The sequence below is a fragment of the Monodon monoceros genome, unplaced genomic scaffold, assembly GCF_005190385.1.
Source record: "Monodon monoceros isolate NGI ecotype Baffin Bay Population unplaced genomic scaffold, NGI_Narwhal_1 Super_Scaffold_12, whole genome shotgun sequence".
Lineage (NCBI taxonomy): Eukaryota > Metazoa > Chordata > Mammalia > Artiodactyla > Monodontidae > Monodon > Monodon monoceros.
Window position 1 is genome coordinate 62,047,946 of NW_021703768.1, and position 18,922 is coordinate 62,066,867.

Below are 18,922 nucleotides of genomic sequence, written 5' to 3' on the forward strand. Positions count from 1 at the left end.
CAGGGCAGACTCATCCAATAAAAATTATACCACGTTCCTCACAACTTTCAAATGTCTGGTTGGACATTCATGAGGTGAAAACCTGTTCACCTGGTCCTAGAACACTTTCCATACCAGTACAAAGTAGTTTTTTGGGGGGGGGGGGTGGGTCATTGCATGGTTTTAATGTACTCAATTTTCCAGGAATAACTACCAGAAAAACTGTTTGATGTTTTGGAAAATTATGTTATACCATGACCCATGGTATTTGAGTTGCTAATACAATAATACACCTCTATCAATTTGCATTTATGGCCACCAGCGTCATTTAACTACTTCACTACATTTATAATGTAGTCATGGTCAAGTATTTATATATCAATGTACTATTTATTATAAATTACTTTTATTTCTTCTTTCTATTGAATTAGGGCAACATGTTGATTTTTAAATTGTGGATGTACCCATCTTTGGATCCTAAATTTCATTTAGGATCCAAAAGACCCCTATATTTGTTGAGGTCCCATACCATTATTGGGGGTTTTAATTTTTGAGGACTTTTCTTTATTTCCTCTGATGTCTTTAGTCTACTTCTTTCTAAATTTGTACACATAATGAGAAAACTTACAATTTGGCTGATTTGTCTTTTGGTACACGGGCCTCTCACTGTTGTGGCCTTTCCCGCCGTGGAGCACAGGCTCCAGACGCGCAGGCTCAGCGGCCATGGCCCACGGGCCCAGCCACTCCGCGGCATGTGGGATCCTCCCGGACCGGGGCACGAACCCGTGTCCCCTGCATCGGCAGGTGGACTCTCAACCACTGCGCCACCAGGGAAGCCCCTGATTCGTCTTTTTAAAGTACCATTTTGAGAGCTGGAGGTGAGATCAGGAGTCACAACATTCTGCACCAGAATATTCAATTTATCTCTACAGGTTCTACTTTTCAAAGTTCCACTTTTTTCTTTGTTTAAAGTTCTAACTGTTTCCTTATTTGACTGTTGCTGGTGAATTTCTGGTTGCCATTCTTATTACTACTACTTGTTTGATCATTTTGTTAGCTTTTGGGGATGAATGTTGTGATTCTCTTCACTTGGCAGTTCTTTTTAAATAAATTTATTTATTTATTTTTGGCTGCATTCGGTCTTCGTTGCTGCGCACAGGCTTTCCCTAGTTGTGGCAAGCAGGGGCTACCCTTTGTTGCGGTGCGCGGGCTTCTCATTGCAGTGGCTTGTCTTGTTGCGGAGCATGGGCTCTAGGCGCACAGGCTTCAGTAGCTGTGGCACGTGGGCTCAGTAGTTGTGGCTCGTGGGCTCTAGAGCACAGGCTCAGCAGTTGTGGCGCACAGGCTTAGTTGCTCCACAGCATGTGGGATCTTCCCGGACCAAGGCTCAAACCCATGTACCCTGCATTGGCAGGCAGATTCTTAACCACTGTGCCACCAGGGAAGTCTCTGACTTCTTTTTTTGCATACTCTTTGGATAGAGTGCTTTTATTTTCCTTTGAAGAGACCATCCCAATAAACGTTTTCTTTAGGATAAAAAGGTGAATCCTTCAATTACTCTGTGATGAATGAAAACTTACTACAAGCTTTTCTAATCTCAACTGTATTCTTCTTATAGCTAATAAACTATAAGAGTCTACTCAGGGTCCATTATCACATATCATATCACTTCCAAAAATATTAGCTAATATTTATTGAGTGATGACAACGTGCCAGTCACTGTTGTAGGAGCTTCACATTTATTATCTCATTAATCTCGCAAGAATCCTGTGAGGTAGATATTATATTCATAGGAAACTGAGGTGCAGAAAAGTTACTTACCGATTTGCCCAAGGTCACAAAGCTAGTAAGTGGCAAAGCAGGGATCTGCATCCTGGTCATCTGATATCAAACCCAAGTTATTCAGACCTTATTGTCTCCCAAGGTTTTAGGGGCCTCCTTTCCCCTCAAAGACTAACTATGCTTCACTATAGATTTTTTGATTACCACTTTCTCTTTACAGCCTACTACAAATGCTCAATAAATATTTATTACTTAAATAAATGAAAGACTTTACTGCTTTCCCCCCATCTCTTCCAATGTGTCTTTTCCTTTTAGCAACAAGAAGGACAAACTAAAATCCCAAATACTGTTCATACTCATTTCTGAGCAGTCAAGAGATAATCACGTTCTACAACTGAAAAACATTATAAGCTTAAGAGTTTTTGCCTATACTTTCTAACTGAGCTGACCAAAGCTGAAGAGAAATGCATGTAGCTCTTTTGAGTATTTCGTTGCACAGCCCTGATATCACATTTGCTTTGAAGGGGGAATTTTTTGTAACGCTGTGCAAGCATTAGGTACTCTTCTTTCTTACCTCTGGCAGAAGCAGCTCTATGCTCCCGGGCAGCTCAGATCACCAATCATGTACCCTGCAATGCCCTACCAGCCCTGGGAACCACTGATACACCAGATCTATTCAAGCTACCTGTGTGCCCATCAGAACTTACTGTTCTATCTCTTAGTTTGTCAGATTTCCGACATCAAATTAATAGGAGGTCAAGCATATAGACAGATTATGCATCTTAGGCAACATGCTTGATTTAGAGTGAAAGGTCAGTGGATATATAATGCTAACACAAACAAGATTATTACAGTTTCAGATACAATGACAGGCTGATGGTTTTGGCATTATTTTGAGATAGGCAAGCCTCTTGCCTCATTCCAAGTCATACCCCATAAGTAACATTAAAGAATTTTTTGAGAGACACCAAGGCATGTAAATAAATGTATGAAGATAATGTAAAGAGAGATACAATATTGAATTTTTAAATGAAAACAGTCAGGTATTTTTAGTAGCCTATGATAAAAGAACCGTGTCGTAGGAATAGAATAATTATGGGAATGAAAGTCTGTTAATGTAGACAACAATTTTTATGGCAGAATCTATGTATATCAACTAATTCAATGTGGAAAAGAACCCTTGTATGTTAGAGATATATAACAGTACCAGAGAAAAGTGTACACATGATAAGTAAATGTGGATAACAAGGAGAAGTAAATTGAGATGATAATGGTTTGGACAGAACAAATTAAAGGATATATGTATAACTGATTCACTTTGCTGTACACCTGAAACTAACACAACATTTAAATGAACTATAATAAAAATTTTTTTAAAAAGATAAAAAAATGTTCACAAAATTAAAAGGCCAGATTTGAAACAGACTTGTTAGAGGAAGAACTGTTTGAGACTAAGAATCTACTTCAATTATTTGCATTTTAATAAAAAAGATGCAATGGCATCACTTGAAAACTGAGCTAATGTATTTTGAAAATTACTTACACTGATGACTGATGAAGAAGCTGACAAGTTTAAACCTTCAAGATCAGCTATCAAGCTTGGAGAAAGAGCTGGGGTGGGACGTGCAACTGGAGTGGACACTGGGTTAACTATAAGAAAAGGCTCAAATTAGCAAATGTGCATGAAAATTTAATTCATATTACTAAAAGCAACATTTTTATTTTGCTAGTAAATCTAATTAAATTACTTTGATGAATAAATCTATGACAATTCTATTTAACATCTTCATTTAGTCAAGTTATTATCAAGTCATGGCAGTTAGTCTTAGCTTTCAAAACATAATGGCAAATCCTATAACAAAATAAGAATATAAATATCTTGAGTAATAGTTTTTGAAAATTTTTATCACCTAACATTATCACTAACATTAATCACCCAGTGACTTCACTAAAAGAGGAAGGTAAAGAAACATTTTTTCAGACTAATGTAAAAATAACTATAGCTTTCAAGAGAGTTCTCCAGTTGAGTTATAAGTCTTAAAAGGGTGCTTATTAAATCCTTTCTCTATTTTATTCTCCACTGTAATAATTATAAGGGGCCCAGACTACCTAATTCCCTTCTAATTATACTTTGTCAGCAAAAGCTATGCGCTAGATAGAAATGTTTGATGCTAAAAAAAATTTGAAAATCTTTTGTAAATGCAAATCTGATCATGTTACTCCCTTGCTTAAGACTCTTCAAAGGCTCACAATTGCCTACATGATAAAAGTCCAACTCCTTAATTAAATGCGCAAGGTCCTCTATGATCTAGCTCTGCACTGTCCAATAGAACTTTCTGTGATGATGGAAATGTTCTGTGACTGTAGGTCCAACATGATGGCCACTAGCGCACATACCGAATGTGCTTTTGAAATGTGGTTAGTATGACCAAAGAACTGCATTTAAAATTTTAATTAATTTAAATAGCTACATGTGGCCAGTGGCCACCATATTGGGCAGGTCTAGCCAATTTCATCTCCAATTTCATCAGCCACTCCTATGTTCTAGTTCTACCAAATAAGAGTTCCCAAGATCTTGTTTCATGTCTGAACCTTGTATATCGTATTCCCTCTGCCTAGAAGGTACGTCTTTGCCTTGCCCACCTTGCAACTTCTACCCAGTAAGATACCACTTAGAGGGAAAGCACAGCCTGACTCACTTAAACACAGCTTATATGTGCCTCATTTGTTCCACAGATGTACTTGGACACACTTCTACAACCATACTTCTCTTGTAATACAAATTTGTGTCTTTACATATTTTCATTTCTACTGGTCTGTGTGAGCAGACTTTGACACATTAATTTTTAGTGCTTAGTAATTGCTCAACTGTTTGTCGAATGAAATAAAATTCAAATGTAGAAAAAGTTTTAGCTTCCAACACGTTCTCATGCTAAAACAATACTATAAAGGAAGTAACGTTTACTTCACATGACATCGCTTTTCAAAGCATCTTTTTCTCACTTTAGTCTCACAATATCTTGTAAGCTAGGCAGAACAAATGTTAATTCATAAAGTTAGCAATAAATATTTCTTGAACAAGAGAGCAAGGGAGAGAAAAAGAAGTTCAAGATACAGTTCTTGTCTTCAAGTGACTTAAAAGCTAACTGAGAAAAAAAAGATACTCATGCTTGAAGAAGAAAAAAAATACAATCCATAAGTGATACTGCCAAAAAAGAAAAATTTCAAAGGAAATCTTAAATAAAATCTCAACATACACAATACAAAAAGCAGAGTGGAGACTGGGTGGAGGAGGGAGTGGAGCCACTGGTTGCTTCCTTGCACTCCTAAAGGAGTATGCCCTTAGTGTGAAGCACTGCTACAAATGCCCAGGTCTCCTTAGACATATGTTGAAAACCACTAACAATTAGCAAGTGCCATAGGGAATCGGAAAGAAAAAAAGAATCAATGGGGATAGGGTGGTAAGAGAAGGCTTGGTGAGTAAGAGGGAATGAAGCCCAGTTTTTAAGTAAGGGTAGCATTCAAATAAGAGGAAAGGAAGAAGCTGGTTACTTACTGAAGCTGGTTAGTTACTGAATGAGATCATGTAAACAAAGGCTGAGAGGTGGGGAATTGTAAAGCTAAGGGGGTTGGATTTATCCTATACACCAAAGGAGAACTGTTAAAAATCTACCAAGAAGAGGAATGATATGACATATGGTACTGCAGGATGATTAGTCAGAGGCCAGTGTAAGAGACAGGCTGAAGAACTGGAAAGAGCACTCGGCTGGCAGTGAGGAGGAATTTACAATAGTTTAGGCATGATGTGACAAGGACTAAAGTAAGATAATGGTAGTGAGCAGGCAGAAAGGGCATTTATATAAAGACATTGCAAACTGAGGCACAGGGAGATTAAGACTTGCAAGATCATGAAACAAGTGAATGGTAGAACTACTATAGGACTAGAGATTGGATCTTCTAATTGAATCAAAATGTGTTGCCTTTCCATGCGACATATAACTTTTCTGGTGGGTTCTAAGTGCATGTTTGTTCATTTGTTTGTCTATCCATCCATCCAAACTATTAGATGATCATATAAGGAATAAAAATTGACTAAGAAATAGCCTCTGATTCAACTCTAGCTTGGCTAAAGACATAGAGAAGAAAAAGACAAGAGAAGAAAAATTCACACCAAAGGTAAGCTTGACTCTTAAAAAAAAAAAAAAGACAAACTTTTAGTATCATTTCAGAAGGCAGAAGCTCTGGCATTAAACAAATGATTACACACCTGTTAACAGGTCTGGCAAGATAAAAGCTGGCACTGAAGGTTTATCCTAAATTGGATTCTGCAGCCAGTTGACTGTGGCAACTTAACGTGTAAGAAACAAAATGACTCTATGTAGTTTTTTTTTTTTAATAACATGGCATACAAATTAAAATTAGATAACATTTCCACCTATCAAATTGGCAAAGGCAATTTTTAAATACAAAATCCAGACTGGTAAGGGTAAAAGGAATCTGGCACTCTCATATTACTACTGTGTAAGTTGGTACCAACTTTGTGAAAGGCAATTTTAGACAGTAGAATTCTTCAAAGCCTTTTCCCCGGCAATTCTACTCCTGGGAATTTATCTTAAGGATAGAGTCATGGAGATAATGCAATAATACATTTATGAAGATGTGTGTTGTTCACTGCTTATGACAGTAAAAATGGAAACAATAGTAGTTAATTAAACAACAGTTTAATTTCCAACAACAGTAAACTTGTTAAATAGAATTTATTACAACAACATAGAGGATAACCATGCAGTCATTAAAAATGAAGTTGTTAAAGAACATTTATGGCAAGGAAAGGAATGTGCACGATAAAAACAGAAAGAAGCAAATAATGAAACAGTACCTCAGTACAATCCAATCTGGAGGGAAAGGGATTTGCCCATGAAAAGAATCTGAGCTGATTTGTTAGAATGCTAACCCATTTTCTTTTCTTTTTAAAACTTTCTACAGGGGCTTCCCTGGTGGCGCAGTGGTTTAGAGTCCGCCTGCCGATGCGGGGGACACGGGTTCGTGCCCCGGTCTGGGAGGATCCCACATGCCGCGGAGTGGCTAGGCCCGTGAGCTATGGCCGCTGAGCCTGCGCGTCCAGAGCCTGTGCTCCGCAACGGGAGAGGCCACAACAGTGAGAGGCCCGCGTACCGCAAAAGAAAAACAAAAACAAACAAAAAACTTTCTACAAAACACTTTCTTTACTAAAGTATATTTAATAAAGTAATTATACAATTGTTCTGCTTTAAAATCTCAGTAAAACTTTTAATATATAATGGTTATACATATAACCATTTTAATATATAATGGTTATATATATTGTGTATATATATATATAATCATTATAATGGTTTTATATATATATACACACAATATATATAACCATTATAATGGTTTTATATATATATAATATATATAACCATTATAATATATAATGGTTTAATATGAAGTTATTTAACTTTTTAAATGTAATTTGCTGCTGTGGTGTCCTCATCTCCATTACAGCTAACTCTTATATCAAGCACAGTTTTAATTACTTTTACATTTATCAACTCATTTAATCCTCTTAATATTCCTAATAAGTATTACTATTATCCCAATTTTATAGATAAAGCAACTAAAGCACAGAGAGATAAAGTAACTTGCCCAAGGTCACACAGCTAGTAAATAATAGAAATGGGATTCAAACTCAATCTAGCTCCACTGTCCTCTTAGCCACTCCACTCTACTGCCTCTACTACAGTTTATTCAACAGTATGACATCACAGATCATAAGACTTATTTGTGGCATGATTATTGTTGGCTGATAAAATTTTAAAAAGACTTCAGTTAGTTGTACTAATAGTGTAATTACATAGGTTTATATTTCCTATAAAAGGATGCCAGGATATGATGCTGCTGCTTTATCCAACTGAGACCAACCACATGGTATGAGGTACTAAAAGATATTTTAATTTTCAGAAATATAAACTATGTCTGGAAAAAATAAAGTGTATTTCTGTCACTAAGCCTATCTACTGTTAGGCCGTATATTCTCCTACTATAAATATTTTCTAATGTATTATCAACTGACCCCATGAAACAGAGTCATATAACTTCAAAATCTAAAGATACTGTAGAAACTTTTCAGCATTCTTTTTCCATTTTACAAATGAATAAATGAGACAAATTAACTCACTTAACTGATTAAAGGGCAGGCCAGGACTAATGCCTGTGCTTATGATAACACCCCCTCAACAGATGCAGCAAGGAAATATCAAGTTACTTATTTAAAATCACAGAACTGCTTTACAGTAGAGCCAATTTATTGCCAGGGTTGCTAACTATACTGCCTCCTTAGAGAGAGATGATGATTTTTTCAGGTAGTAGCAAGCTCTTTCCCTCCTCCATGTCTTTTTTCTCCTCACTCTCTTCTCTTGCCTCCCCAGCTGCTTGACTAATTCTTACTTATACTCAGCTCCACCGTTATATCCTGCTACAGCTAGGTGGGTTAGGTACCCCAATACCTAACAGCATTCTGTGCGTATCTCTTTCTCATTTCATTTATAATGTGGTAATCTAAGGGCTGACTTATCTGTTTCTCCCATGACACCTGGAGAGTTCCGTGGGGAGGGACAATGTTACGCCCATTTAGAATCTCTAGTATATAGCAGATTACCTAGATCATAGCAAGTGTTCAATAAACGTTTTCTGAATGAAGACATAGATAAATTGAGGACTTGCAGTTCTCCTGGCATGCAGTGTGTACTGAACAAAACATCTCTGTGGATTACGACTAGATAAAATGTAAGAAGTGTGTCTGCCTCTCCTTCAAAATTAATCTAATTCTCACAACAGAGAACTTAAGCCGCTGGAGAGTGACTTTTTAGTTTTGATCAACAAACTGCTTGCCATGGACAGTGGAGAACTATTGTAGGCTAATAAGTAGCACATAACGAAGTCAGTGTTTTAGGAACCATCATCAACAATTCTTTTCTCCCACAACACTCCACTTATTTTTATCTTTAAGCTTCTTCCAGAAGGCCTTTTAGCTTGTTAATTGGTTTTTGTCTCTTTCCTCATATTTTAACCATACTTTGCAGCTCTATTATCTCTCTTACATAATAGCTACTAGCTCAGGTATCTATGTCTCTTACTAGATTCTAGTCTCTGGAAGAGTATGACTAAATTCTATTCGTCTGTTCTAGCACCTAGCAAAGTACCTTGCACTTATCAGACAATCCACAAACATTTGTTAAATTGACCAAAACAAAAAAAAAGTTTCAAGTGTCATTTCTGACAAATGCAAGATTACAAAAGACTTTAAAATAAATAGTTCTCGGGTATTAAAATCAAACAGAAATATACCCTAAGTTGAGTTAAATATAAGTTAGGATGAAATTTCCCTTAAAATGAAAATCTTATATTTAAATTCTTAAAACTTAATATTTAAGAAAAATTTGTTTCTATATATTATAAAAAAGCTTTAAAAAGAATCAAACAATAAAAATTGTATCATTTTACAATTTTTTCTTTAGCTGTCAGGAAATCCAGCGTCAAATTCAAGGAGAAAAGGAACTGGTGCACTCTAGTACCTTGTAACCTTTCCTCTTAATTCCATTTTAAATATGCCTGACTGTTGTTATTTTACAATTTAAAACTTAAACTTCACATATAAATGTAAAATATTCATTGTCACAGAAAGATACAAAGTAAAAGTATTTTTCTCTCCTCTGTCCCTGATTTAGTCTTATATCCCAAAGAGGCCAGAGCTATCATTGTTAAGTATTTCTTCTGTACCCTTCCAGAAATATATGATGTACAATCATATTTGTGTTTGTGTGCAGGATACAGTTCCTCTTTTCCTCCTTTTTTACATAAGTGGAGTCATACTCTACATGTGTCTTATTTTTAACTTATAATGTTTCATACATATAATAACATAACTAGCATATAAAGATTTGTCTCACTTTTCTTAATGGTTGTATTAGACTACTGGTAGACATTTCGTTTATTTTCAGGATGCTGCTGTAAAAATAATGCTGCAATGAAATTTCTACACATACCTTTGCATACTTTATTAATTCAACAAATATTTACTGGGTACCCACTATCTGCCAGGTGTTGTTCTAGGTACTAAGAATAACAGTGAGCAAGACAGACAATAAACGAGTAATACAAATAGTTAAGATAATTTCATATAGTGAAAAATGCCACGAAGACAATCAAGAGTGACTTGTGAAGTGTGTAAGAGAAGGTGACTTTTGAGCTGAGATTTGAAAGATAAGAAGCAGCTTGCCATCAGAAGATCTGGAAGAAGTGTTCTTAGCAGGGAAAACAGCAGAACAAAGGCCCTTGGCAAGAATGAGCCTAGCATATTTCAGAAATGCAGAGGAACAGTATGGATAAGAGGTAGGCAGGAGTCAGATCACCTAAGGTCTTAGAAACCTAGGAATATGGACTTTAAGTGTAAAATTAAGCCATTAAGTTAAAGAGTCTAAAACAAGGATGGAAGATCTGATTTTGCTAGTTTATCTATAGTATAAATTCCTAGAAAAGAAATGCTAGGTCAAAAGGTGTGTGGAATTTAAGTTTTGATAGATATTGCTCAAATGACCTCAAAAAACTGCACCTATTTATATGCCTATGAAAAACAAATGTAGGGTGCCTGCTTCTCCAAACCTTAACAATACTGGACGTTACTTTAAAAATCTTAGCCAGGAGGTAAGAAATGATGTAAATTTTAACATCTTTGCCAACAGGTATAAAATTATTCAAATTTGTCTCCAATTTTATCTCTAATTTCTCTGTTAAGTATTTCTCAGTAATATTTTAATTTCTCTACAGTAGGAATTTGCCATGACTATTGGAAATAGGCCAGGTAAACAATATAAATAGAACAGCTCTACGAAAGAATAAGACATAAATACGTAACTCACCTCTAGCATAGGAAAACTATATTGCAAAATGACAGTAGTTTAATATTCAGAAATCTCATGTGTTGTTACTCTTCCTCTAATGCAAAAGCTACCTACCAACAAAGTTAGTTCTATCTCTTTCTCACAATGCAGGAGAATTTAAAGGGAGCTGAATATACATCTTTGCATACTGGGTGGGCATATCTGTAGGATTCTAAGTTCTTAGAAGTAAATTTGCTGGGACAAGGATTTTTTGCAGTTAAAATATTGATACGTATAAATTACACTGTATTCCAAAAGGTTTGTACTCGTTTCTGTTCCCACCCTAAGTGTGGCAAGTAGAAGACGGCGGTGTCCTTTACATTTCCAATTACATTCCTAATTCTCTACTTCCTTAAATTAGATGTCTTGATCTCCACAATCAACATTTAAAAATGTAGAAGTTGTGAGATACAGATAATCACTCGCTAAAGCAAGTATAAATTACTAAAGCAAAAAATCTTAAAATGAATTTGGTGCACTTTTATTTGACCAATTATATTTATTCAGGTGATACAAAACTGATATACTGAATGATGGAAAAAAATACTAATAGAAATAACTTTTAAAATTTTCTTGCCTAATCACATCTATAAGTCTTTCATAATACTTTTTGATTTATTTTGAGACATGTAAATGAAAGATACTATAAAAATGAAAAATACTATTACTAAGTACAGAAGAAAAAATTTAAATTTCAATACTTACAATCATCTAGATCTAGAAGTGAAACATCTTTGGTAAGAGGATTTCTATCTTGCTTTGTTTTGTTTTCTTTCTCCTACAAAATAATGAGTATTCCATTTATCACATGTTCTAGTTTAAAAATCTATAGTTTTTAACATTTCAAAACAAACATTTTTTCCTTTGCTTAGTCTTCCAAGGGAAAAAAAAAATCAAATTAAGCTTCTATATGGTTATGTGAAATGTTTTTTTGAATCAAAATTTTTATTTTAGTTGGCACGTGGTATTTCTTCTCCACCATGCAAACTGTTATTTTAAAATATTTTTTATTTAGAGATTAAAAAAGACCTTCAGAAGAAAATTTAAAAGTAAATTTTATAATCTGACAACTTTTTGCTAACATAAAAATCTAATGTGGCTCTTTGGTAGAAAATGTACAAACATTCTCGAAAATAATTTTTAAACAAGTTGATTTAAGAAAAAGAAATGCTTGAACAATACATGCTTAGCTCTGAAATTGTCAATGGGCTTGTGATAGAGTAGCCTTTCTGAGATGTAGTTTGTGACAGGCATTGTACTAGGTACTTTATATTTCAACACTGGGTTGCATCAGACTTCTTTTGCCAAAGGTATTCGTTAAAATCTATAAATGATATTTTCAGGCTCTTGCTCTTTAGGGTTGAAAAGAATTCATTTACTTTCTTTTCTGTTTTCCTTTGGGGAGACTAAGTACTCAACCATTTCTGCACATAGTTAGGGCTTCCTCCACCACAAATTTGCTTATTCAGTCTACTATATTTTTGAAATGTGGATACCCATGGACTAGATCCCTAAGCCTGAGGTATTCACAGTTCGGTTAGAGATTCAGAAAAGATGCGTAACCTTAAAAAAAGAAAGAAAAGAAAAAATAAGGCACAGTACTGAGTAGTATTATAAACAATTAAAGACCAACAGGATTAGGGTATTAAACAGATGTATCTGGGTCACCGACACCTTTATAATGTGTACTTTTTTTTTTTTACATTAAACCTCTCAAATTGAAGGCCAAAACTTTTTTGCCAAAACATTTTTGTTCACTTATTCAATCATTCATTCATTCAATACATGTGTATAGAATTTTTAACAGATTCTGTGCTAAGCAATGGAAGTAACACAGCCAAGACAGTCTAGTCCCTGCCTTCAGATAACTTGTAATCTACCAAAGGAGTTTATATCTTATTGTTAGTGTAAATTATTACAAATATTTTTGAAGTATTCCTCTAACTACAGAAAGGTATCACTAAAGCAAAGTGTACTTTACCATCATTTAAAGTCTACATGGTTTAGAGCTCTTACAACAGTGCATATACATGAACAAAAGCAATACATCAAATAATACCTCAGGTAACATTTTTAAATGATTTTAAGTCCTGCTTCTTTTTTCCCTTATGTCAATATAAAGAAAAATTATTTTCAAGGATCATACAATAATACGCATTACTAAAAACATCAGCATTGATTTTCTTCTTCAAAATATTTATTTCTGCCACTGAAAACTCCAAAGCATCTAGGTGGGCTTTAATTTTCATTCGTTATTTAAAAACAAAACAAATAATGTTTGCCCCTCTCTCCATACCTGAAATAAATAACAATTTCTAGGATTGGGAAAAAAAATGTTAGTTTTGAAGCTGAAATGTAAAAGTTGCAAGTGACAGAAACAGGTTCAGAATGAATATGCCATCTCAACAAGAATAACATTCCTGTGAAGAAAGAACATATAACAAAAAGTTTATCACCATGTGACTTATCAAAATGCTATGCTGAGCACAATAGGTGTAGCTTCCTATAAGCTACAATGGTGCATGACAGTCTTTATGGAAATGTAACCTCCCCACCTGAAAAATAAGAAATCTATCAAATCAAGACAAAGTTAAAGCTGGAGGCAAGTCTATATACCTTATTTTCTACTTCACAGCCAGGAGTGTGTAACAATATCTATTAAACACACATCAGGTCACATACAACACAGGACAGAGCTGCATGTGAAACTGGCATAATCTCTTATTAGAAGCCTAAAACAAAAAGAAAAAAGGCTCTCAAAAGGACAGAATTTCATTGACTTTCTGAGTAAAGCAAATAACCAGCGACTGAAATACAACATTAGCAATAGATAATGGTCATTTCTACCGAACTGAAAAAGCCTTGCATTCCAAATCAAGGCTATAAAAAGCCTCGTGATGTGTTTGGCATTCCTCTCTTATATTTCATTTTTCATTTAAAAAAATCCACAGTAAGTTCAAAACATGTTCATATTTAAAGGATCTACTATAAAAATAAAAATCTGAATTCTAAACAAAGAAGTTAAGAGCCCTATTCCATCAAATATTTCTCCATTTGCAATTCATCTTGGTAATAGAGACAGAACCTGGGTAAATGCATATAGGACTTGAGGCAGGAGATTTTTCTTGCTCAATGCATAATTCATGTGCTCCGCCTGCAAAGTGTGTAAAATGAGAATTTCACACCGCAGCATGAGCCATGGAGCTGCAGAGAAAAGGCAGATGAAATCATATTTTACTGTGTGAATTTTATTTCTTACCCTCCCAATATTTATACAAAACCATCACTGACAAACCAAACATACTGACAGATCACCCACTGTTTCCATTGTATTAGTACTTGAGAAGAGATCAGGCAGAAAGATAGACAATTTGTTTTTGTATATTTTTTTAAATAGAGGATTAGGTTTTTAACAGCTGAGTGACTGTATTAGACTTTTATAAGGACAACAGTAGCTGATCTTAAAATCTCACTACAAGAATACCTAGTTATCAATTCATCATCCTCAAATCTCCATTTGTTTCCATGGTATTCGATTATACACCTCAACACAGCAACGTTTCCAAAAATGAAATACAAAGTCACAGGGTTAAGAAACTGATTTCTGTTTAACATATTTCATTTTAAATCATAAATAAAAGATCCTGGAAATACTTATTAAGCTCCAAATAATACAAACAAAAAATGTAATAATATACCTTGTAAAGATTTTAAAAAATCTATTACGCATGTTCATCTTCATGCTGATTGGAGTAAAAAAAAAAAAAGCAAGCAGAAAAGATCTGACACAGAAAGCACCAAAAATGCTTCCTAAGAGGAAACCATTATAAAGAGGTTTCAAATTTAAAACTATAAAACAGGATAAATGGTATATATAGATTGTCAAACCCACACTATGCTTTGAAACCAACAAAAATTCAAGGCTTATTTCTAGCCTCACAGGGCAAGATATTTGCATGAAATATTTTCAGTTAGTTACCAACCAAAGACAATTTAATGACTCTCTTGCCTTCAAGTCATCTAACACATCTTATTTTACAAATCTGAGGCTCACACTTACACTGTGCTTTAAAATAAAAGTACACTGCCAGCAAATTGAGACTTCTATATAAGTTAAAAAGAAGTCTAAACTGTTAAACAAATCTTCCCTATTAGATTATACCTACTTCAATAAGAAAGCTTGCTTAATGGCATTCACTTTGATTTAAAGATCTCAATTGAAGTGAAATGCTATTTCTGTTCTGAAGAAATTAAAATATGAACTAAATTGGAAAAGACATAAATTGAAAGAGGCAAGGCTTTGAATTGTCAGAGTAAAACCCAATATTCCACAATCTTCACAGAAGTTATGTAATTGCAACAATCATAAATACTTGAAAAAACACAAGTAAAACTTGTTTCCTACTTCACAAATAGGGCAGACAGCTAATCAGAAAATAGTTCCTTTCACTCCACAATCTATTCAAACCACATTTATACCCAAGAATTTTTCACACGGTAGATCTTTTATTGAGGCGTATCTTAATATTTACTGACATCTGTACACTAGTCAGATGTGACCTGTGACCACTCCATGGAGCACGTAAAAGATTTAATTAGCTTCTTTGCACCTCTTAAAAAGGGACTAGCGAAGTTTTGTGAGATCCCTATAATGTGTGATAAAAACCACTGACAAGAGCATTTCAAACACTGCTAGGTATATACAGACAGTACTATTTTTCCCAAAGCTAGGACACATACTAATCTTTGATTCAAATATGGACATGGTCTTAATGCTATTAGGTGCAAGTATATTAAATATATTATTTTTCCATCGATAGATTATTATGCTTTATACACAGTTTATGTAATTAAAATGCTGTTAATATTTATAAGGAAAATACATTAAATTATTCACAATAAATTACAATTATGACTTAAAATTTTTATTTTTTTAATCACGGCTTATCTAAATCTTCAGCAGTTGGTGCATAGACACTGAAGATATAATCAGAACTACTCCATCGGTTAAGGTGTGAAGAGTGGGACTAACAAGGTGATGGTGGAAATAACTATAGTCAGTGGGAACACTCTAACTTATTGGCTGGTAATAAAAACACTGAAGCCCAGGTTCAATAAAGAAAACAACAACCCTGGCAACTTAAAAAAAATATTTTAAATAAAAATTTTACCATCTGTTCGACACATAATTTTAACTACAAGCAGAATATAACTTAATTATATCAGTAAAACACAGGATAAAGTGATATAAATCTCCTCCTGATTTAATGTAGCCTGTATTACTAATTCTTTTCTCCACGCTTCTGTGTAAACAAACAAACAGAAAGTTTCCCAAACACCGTGTGAAGTATGTGAAGTACTGAAAACACGGAACTATTAAAACTAATTTTGTTACAGGTATCATTTAGGGCAAAATAATTAGTTCATAAAAAGGATTAGACTCACATGAAAATATTTATTAAATTTGGTTCAGAAAAGAACATCTACAAAGAAAAATATGCTTGCCCATCAAAATAATTTTAACTGAAGAGAAAGATAATTTTCTTTGGTCATTACTGACAATATCTGACTTCAAACAAGGACATCTCCCAATCAATAACAGAAACAAACAAACATGACACCAGAATGCATGACGGCAGTTTCCTGTCTTATGGATATGCTAGGGTATGGTGCTGAATGACAAACACTTTCGGAACATAAACAATTCAACAGTGGTTCTCACCCTCTTGACTGTCCCTACACCATTCAGATGAGTAATACCCTCTAGTCAGTAATATCCTTCATTCCATGCAGTCATTCTCAACTAGGAGAAGTGGAGGGACTACCCTTGATATAAGGCCACTTTCTCCTCAGCTTATATTTTCTGTAATAAGAGAAATGATGTAAAAGGAAGAACAAAGGCACAGAAACAGAAAAGCATACAGCATAAGAACCACAAATAGTCCACTGGGATTGGAACACAAAGAAGGTTAAGACTGGAAAGGTGGGTTTGGACATGCTAGCCTGAGGAGTTTACTGAACTCAAATGACAATGAGGCATCATTATAGTTAACTTTGACATTAATCTGGCAGCTGTAGAGAAGGATTGGGGTTGGGGAAGTGTCTGAGAATGACCAAAGGCAATGGTCTATGGGCAAGGTCATGAAGAGCTGATCTACAATGGTGGTGGTAGGAGAAGAAAAAACAGATATCAAAAATAATACACAGGATCTCTAAGACTTGGCAACTGTGTACACATATAGGATATGGGAGGGGTCAAGGACAATTATGGGTCTACAAATCTGGGAGAACAGAAAGCACGCTGGTACCAAATGACAGATCATGTCTTTGGGCTATATTGGGTTTGGGAAACCAGCATTTCCTAAGAGGTCTAAGAATTTGGTTTGAATTTGGGAAGAAAAGTTACAGTTGTAGGGATTTAGTTAGAGATATTACCATGGAAGTAACTCAGATAAATGTTTTAGCTGAGGCTACAAGAGTTAATGAGGGACTTCCCTGGTGGCACAGTGGTTAAGAATCCACCTGCCAATGCAGGGGACACGGGTTCGAGCCCTGGTCCGGGAAGATCCCACGTGCCATGGAGCAACTAAGCCCGTGCGCCACAACTACTGAGCCTGTGCTCTAGAGCCCATGAGCCACAACTGCTGAAGCCCGCAACACCTAGAGCCCACGGTCTGCAACAAGAGAAACCACTGCAATGAGAAGCCTGCGCACTGCAACGAAGACCCAATGCGGCCAAAAATAAATAAATTAATTAAAAAAAAAGAGAGTTAATGAGTCTCACAACAGTAAATTGTAGAGGAAAAAAAGGACTAAATTAATTCATATCAATTAATATTTTTGAAAAACTTGTGTACTAATAAGCACTAACTTCGGGGCAATGTTCACACTGGGGTGTCAGAAGGAGGTAAAAAGTGAGGCAACCAAAAGATTAAAGGGTCAGAAAAGTCAGAAGAAAAAGCATGCAGAGAATATCAAGTAGTAGGGGAATAGTCATATAAAAAGACAGAGAAGGATAAACTACGAGAAGGTCACTGGGTTTGGAGAAAGATCACGGCTGACTTTTTCAGAGAACAATATCTGTAGGAAGTGATAGGAGTAGAAACCAATTTAAAAGGGACTAAGAAATAATTGGGTTAAGAAGTAGTGGCTGGAGAATATCTAGATTATTCTTCTGAACTCTCACTTTCACACATTCTCTCTGTCTTTCTCTTCCACTCCCTTCTCCTCTCTTTAAATGCTAGGAAAGCCTTGAGTGCTTTGGTTGGTGCAGGAGAAATTAATGAAAAAAGAGACTGAAGGCACAATGGACGCAGGTGATTATCCACAAAACAAGGCCAAAAGGAAACAGGACTTATTCTCGGCTATGTGGATAGGGATAGCTTACTCAAAGCTCCATTCAAAGAAAAAGGAGGAGGGTAAATAGAGATTGTGTGTCAGAGAGCACAGAGGTGGGATATGCTTACAGTGAATGTCAGCTCAGTCTTCTGCAAAAAGTAGATGGGATCACAGGCTGCAGGTAAGGGGTCACACCTGAACGTTAATTCCTAACTTGAATGGTATAAAAAGAATTGGAAAATGCAGGAGACATAAGAGTTACAAAAAAATTTCGGTTCCTTTTAGCACTGGTTTCTGTAACTCTAATACTGTTGGTCTCTCAGGGAATTAATGTTCAAGTTAAAAAATGTTAACACTGCTGTTTTATATTTATACAGGGCTTTACATTGATCTTTCACATTTGATTTTTTTGTAATAGCACTTGAAAAAAGCAGAGTAGGTAGTAGCATTTCTACTTTATAGATGAGGAAACTGAAGCATAAAGATATTATCTTCCAACAAGGAGAACATTATACCTATCTCATAGGACCACCATAAAATGAACTGTTTTTAAAGCCATATATTCAAGATACCCTCAAATTCCCATTTTCATGCTCGATATCCCCAAAATACATTGTCCAAGTGAAAGAAAAGGAAGAGAGAGGGTAAAAGTATAGATTTAGCTGGGCTGCAGATTTAAGGCAGTTGAGTTTGCAGCTCTAACATACTGTCATGCTAAATTAAGGTAAAGCACCCACCATCTGCCTTCATTACTCATAATTTAGAGCAGAAGCCACAACACTTGGTGCAAGGAGGACTTTCCTACAATTATAGAGTTGCCCATTATTAGAAAACTGGTACTCTTGTAATTGCATGGTACA

General features: G+C 35.2%; 1 protein-coding gene across 4 annotated transcripts in view; it reads right to left on the reverse strand.

The window, feature by feature from the left end:
- The window catches only part of AP3B1 (adaptor related protein complex 3 subunit beta 1), a 276,335-nt gene that overhangs the window by 71,896 nt on the left and 185,517 nt on the right, over positions 1 to 18,922 (reverse strand). For all 4 annotated transcript variants that reach the window (XM_029215628.1, XM_029215632.1, XM_029215630.1 and 1 more), the window contains exons 21-22: positions 11,430 to 11,502; positions 3,305 to 3,411 (exon numbers count right to left, since the gene is read on the reverse strand). In XM_029215628.1, coding sequence (XP_029071461.1) covers positions 3,305 to 3,411; positions 11,430 to 11,502 — 180 coding nt within the window. The remainder of the gene's footprint in view (positions 1 to 3,304; positions 3,412 to 11,429; positions 11,503 to 18,922) is intronic.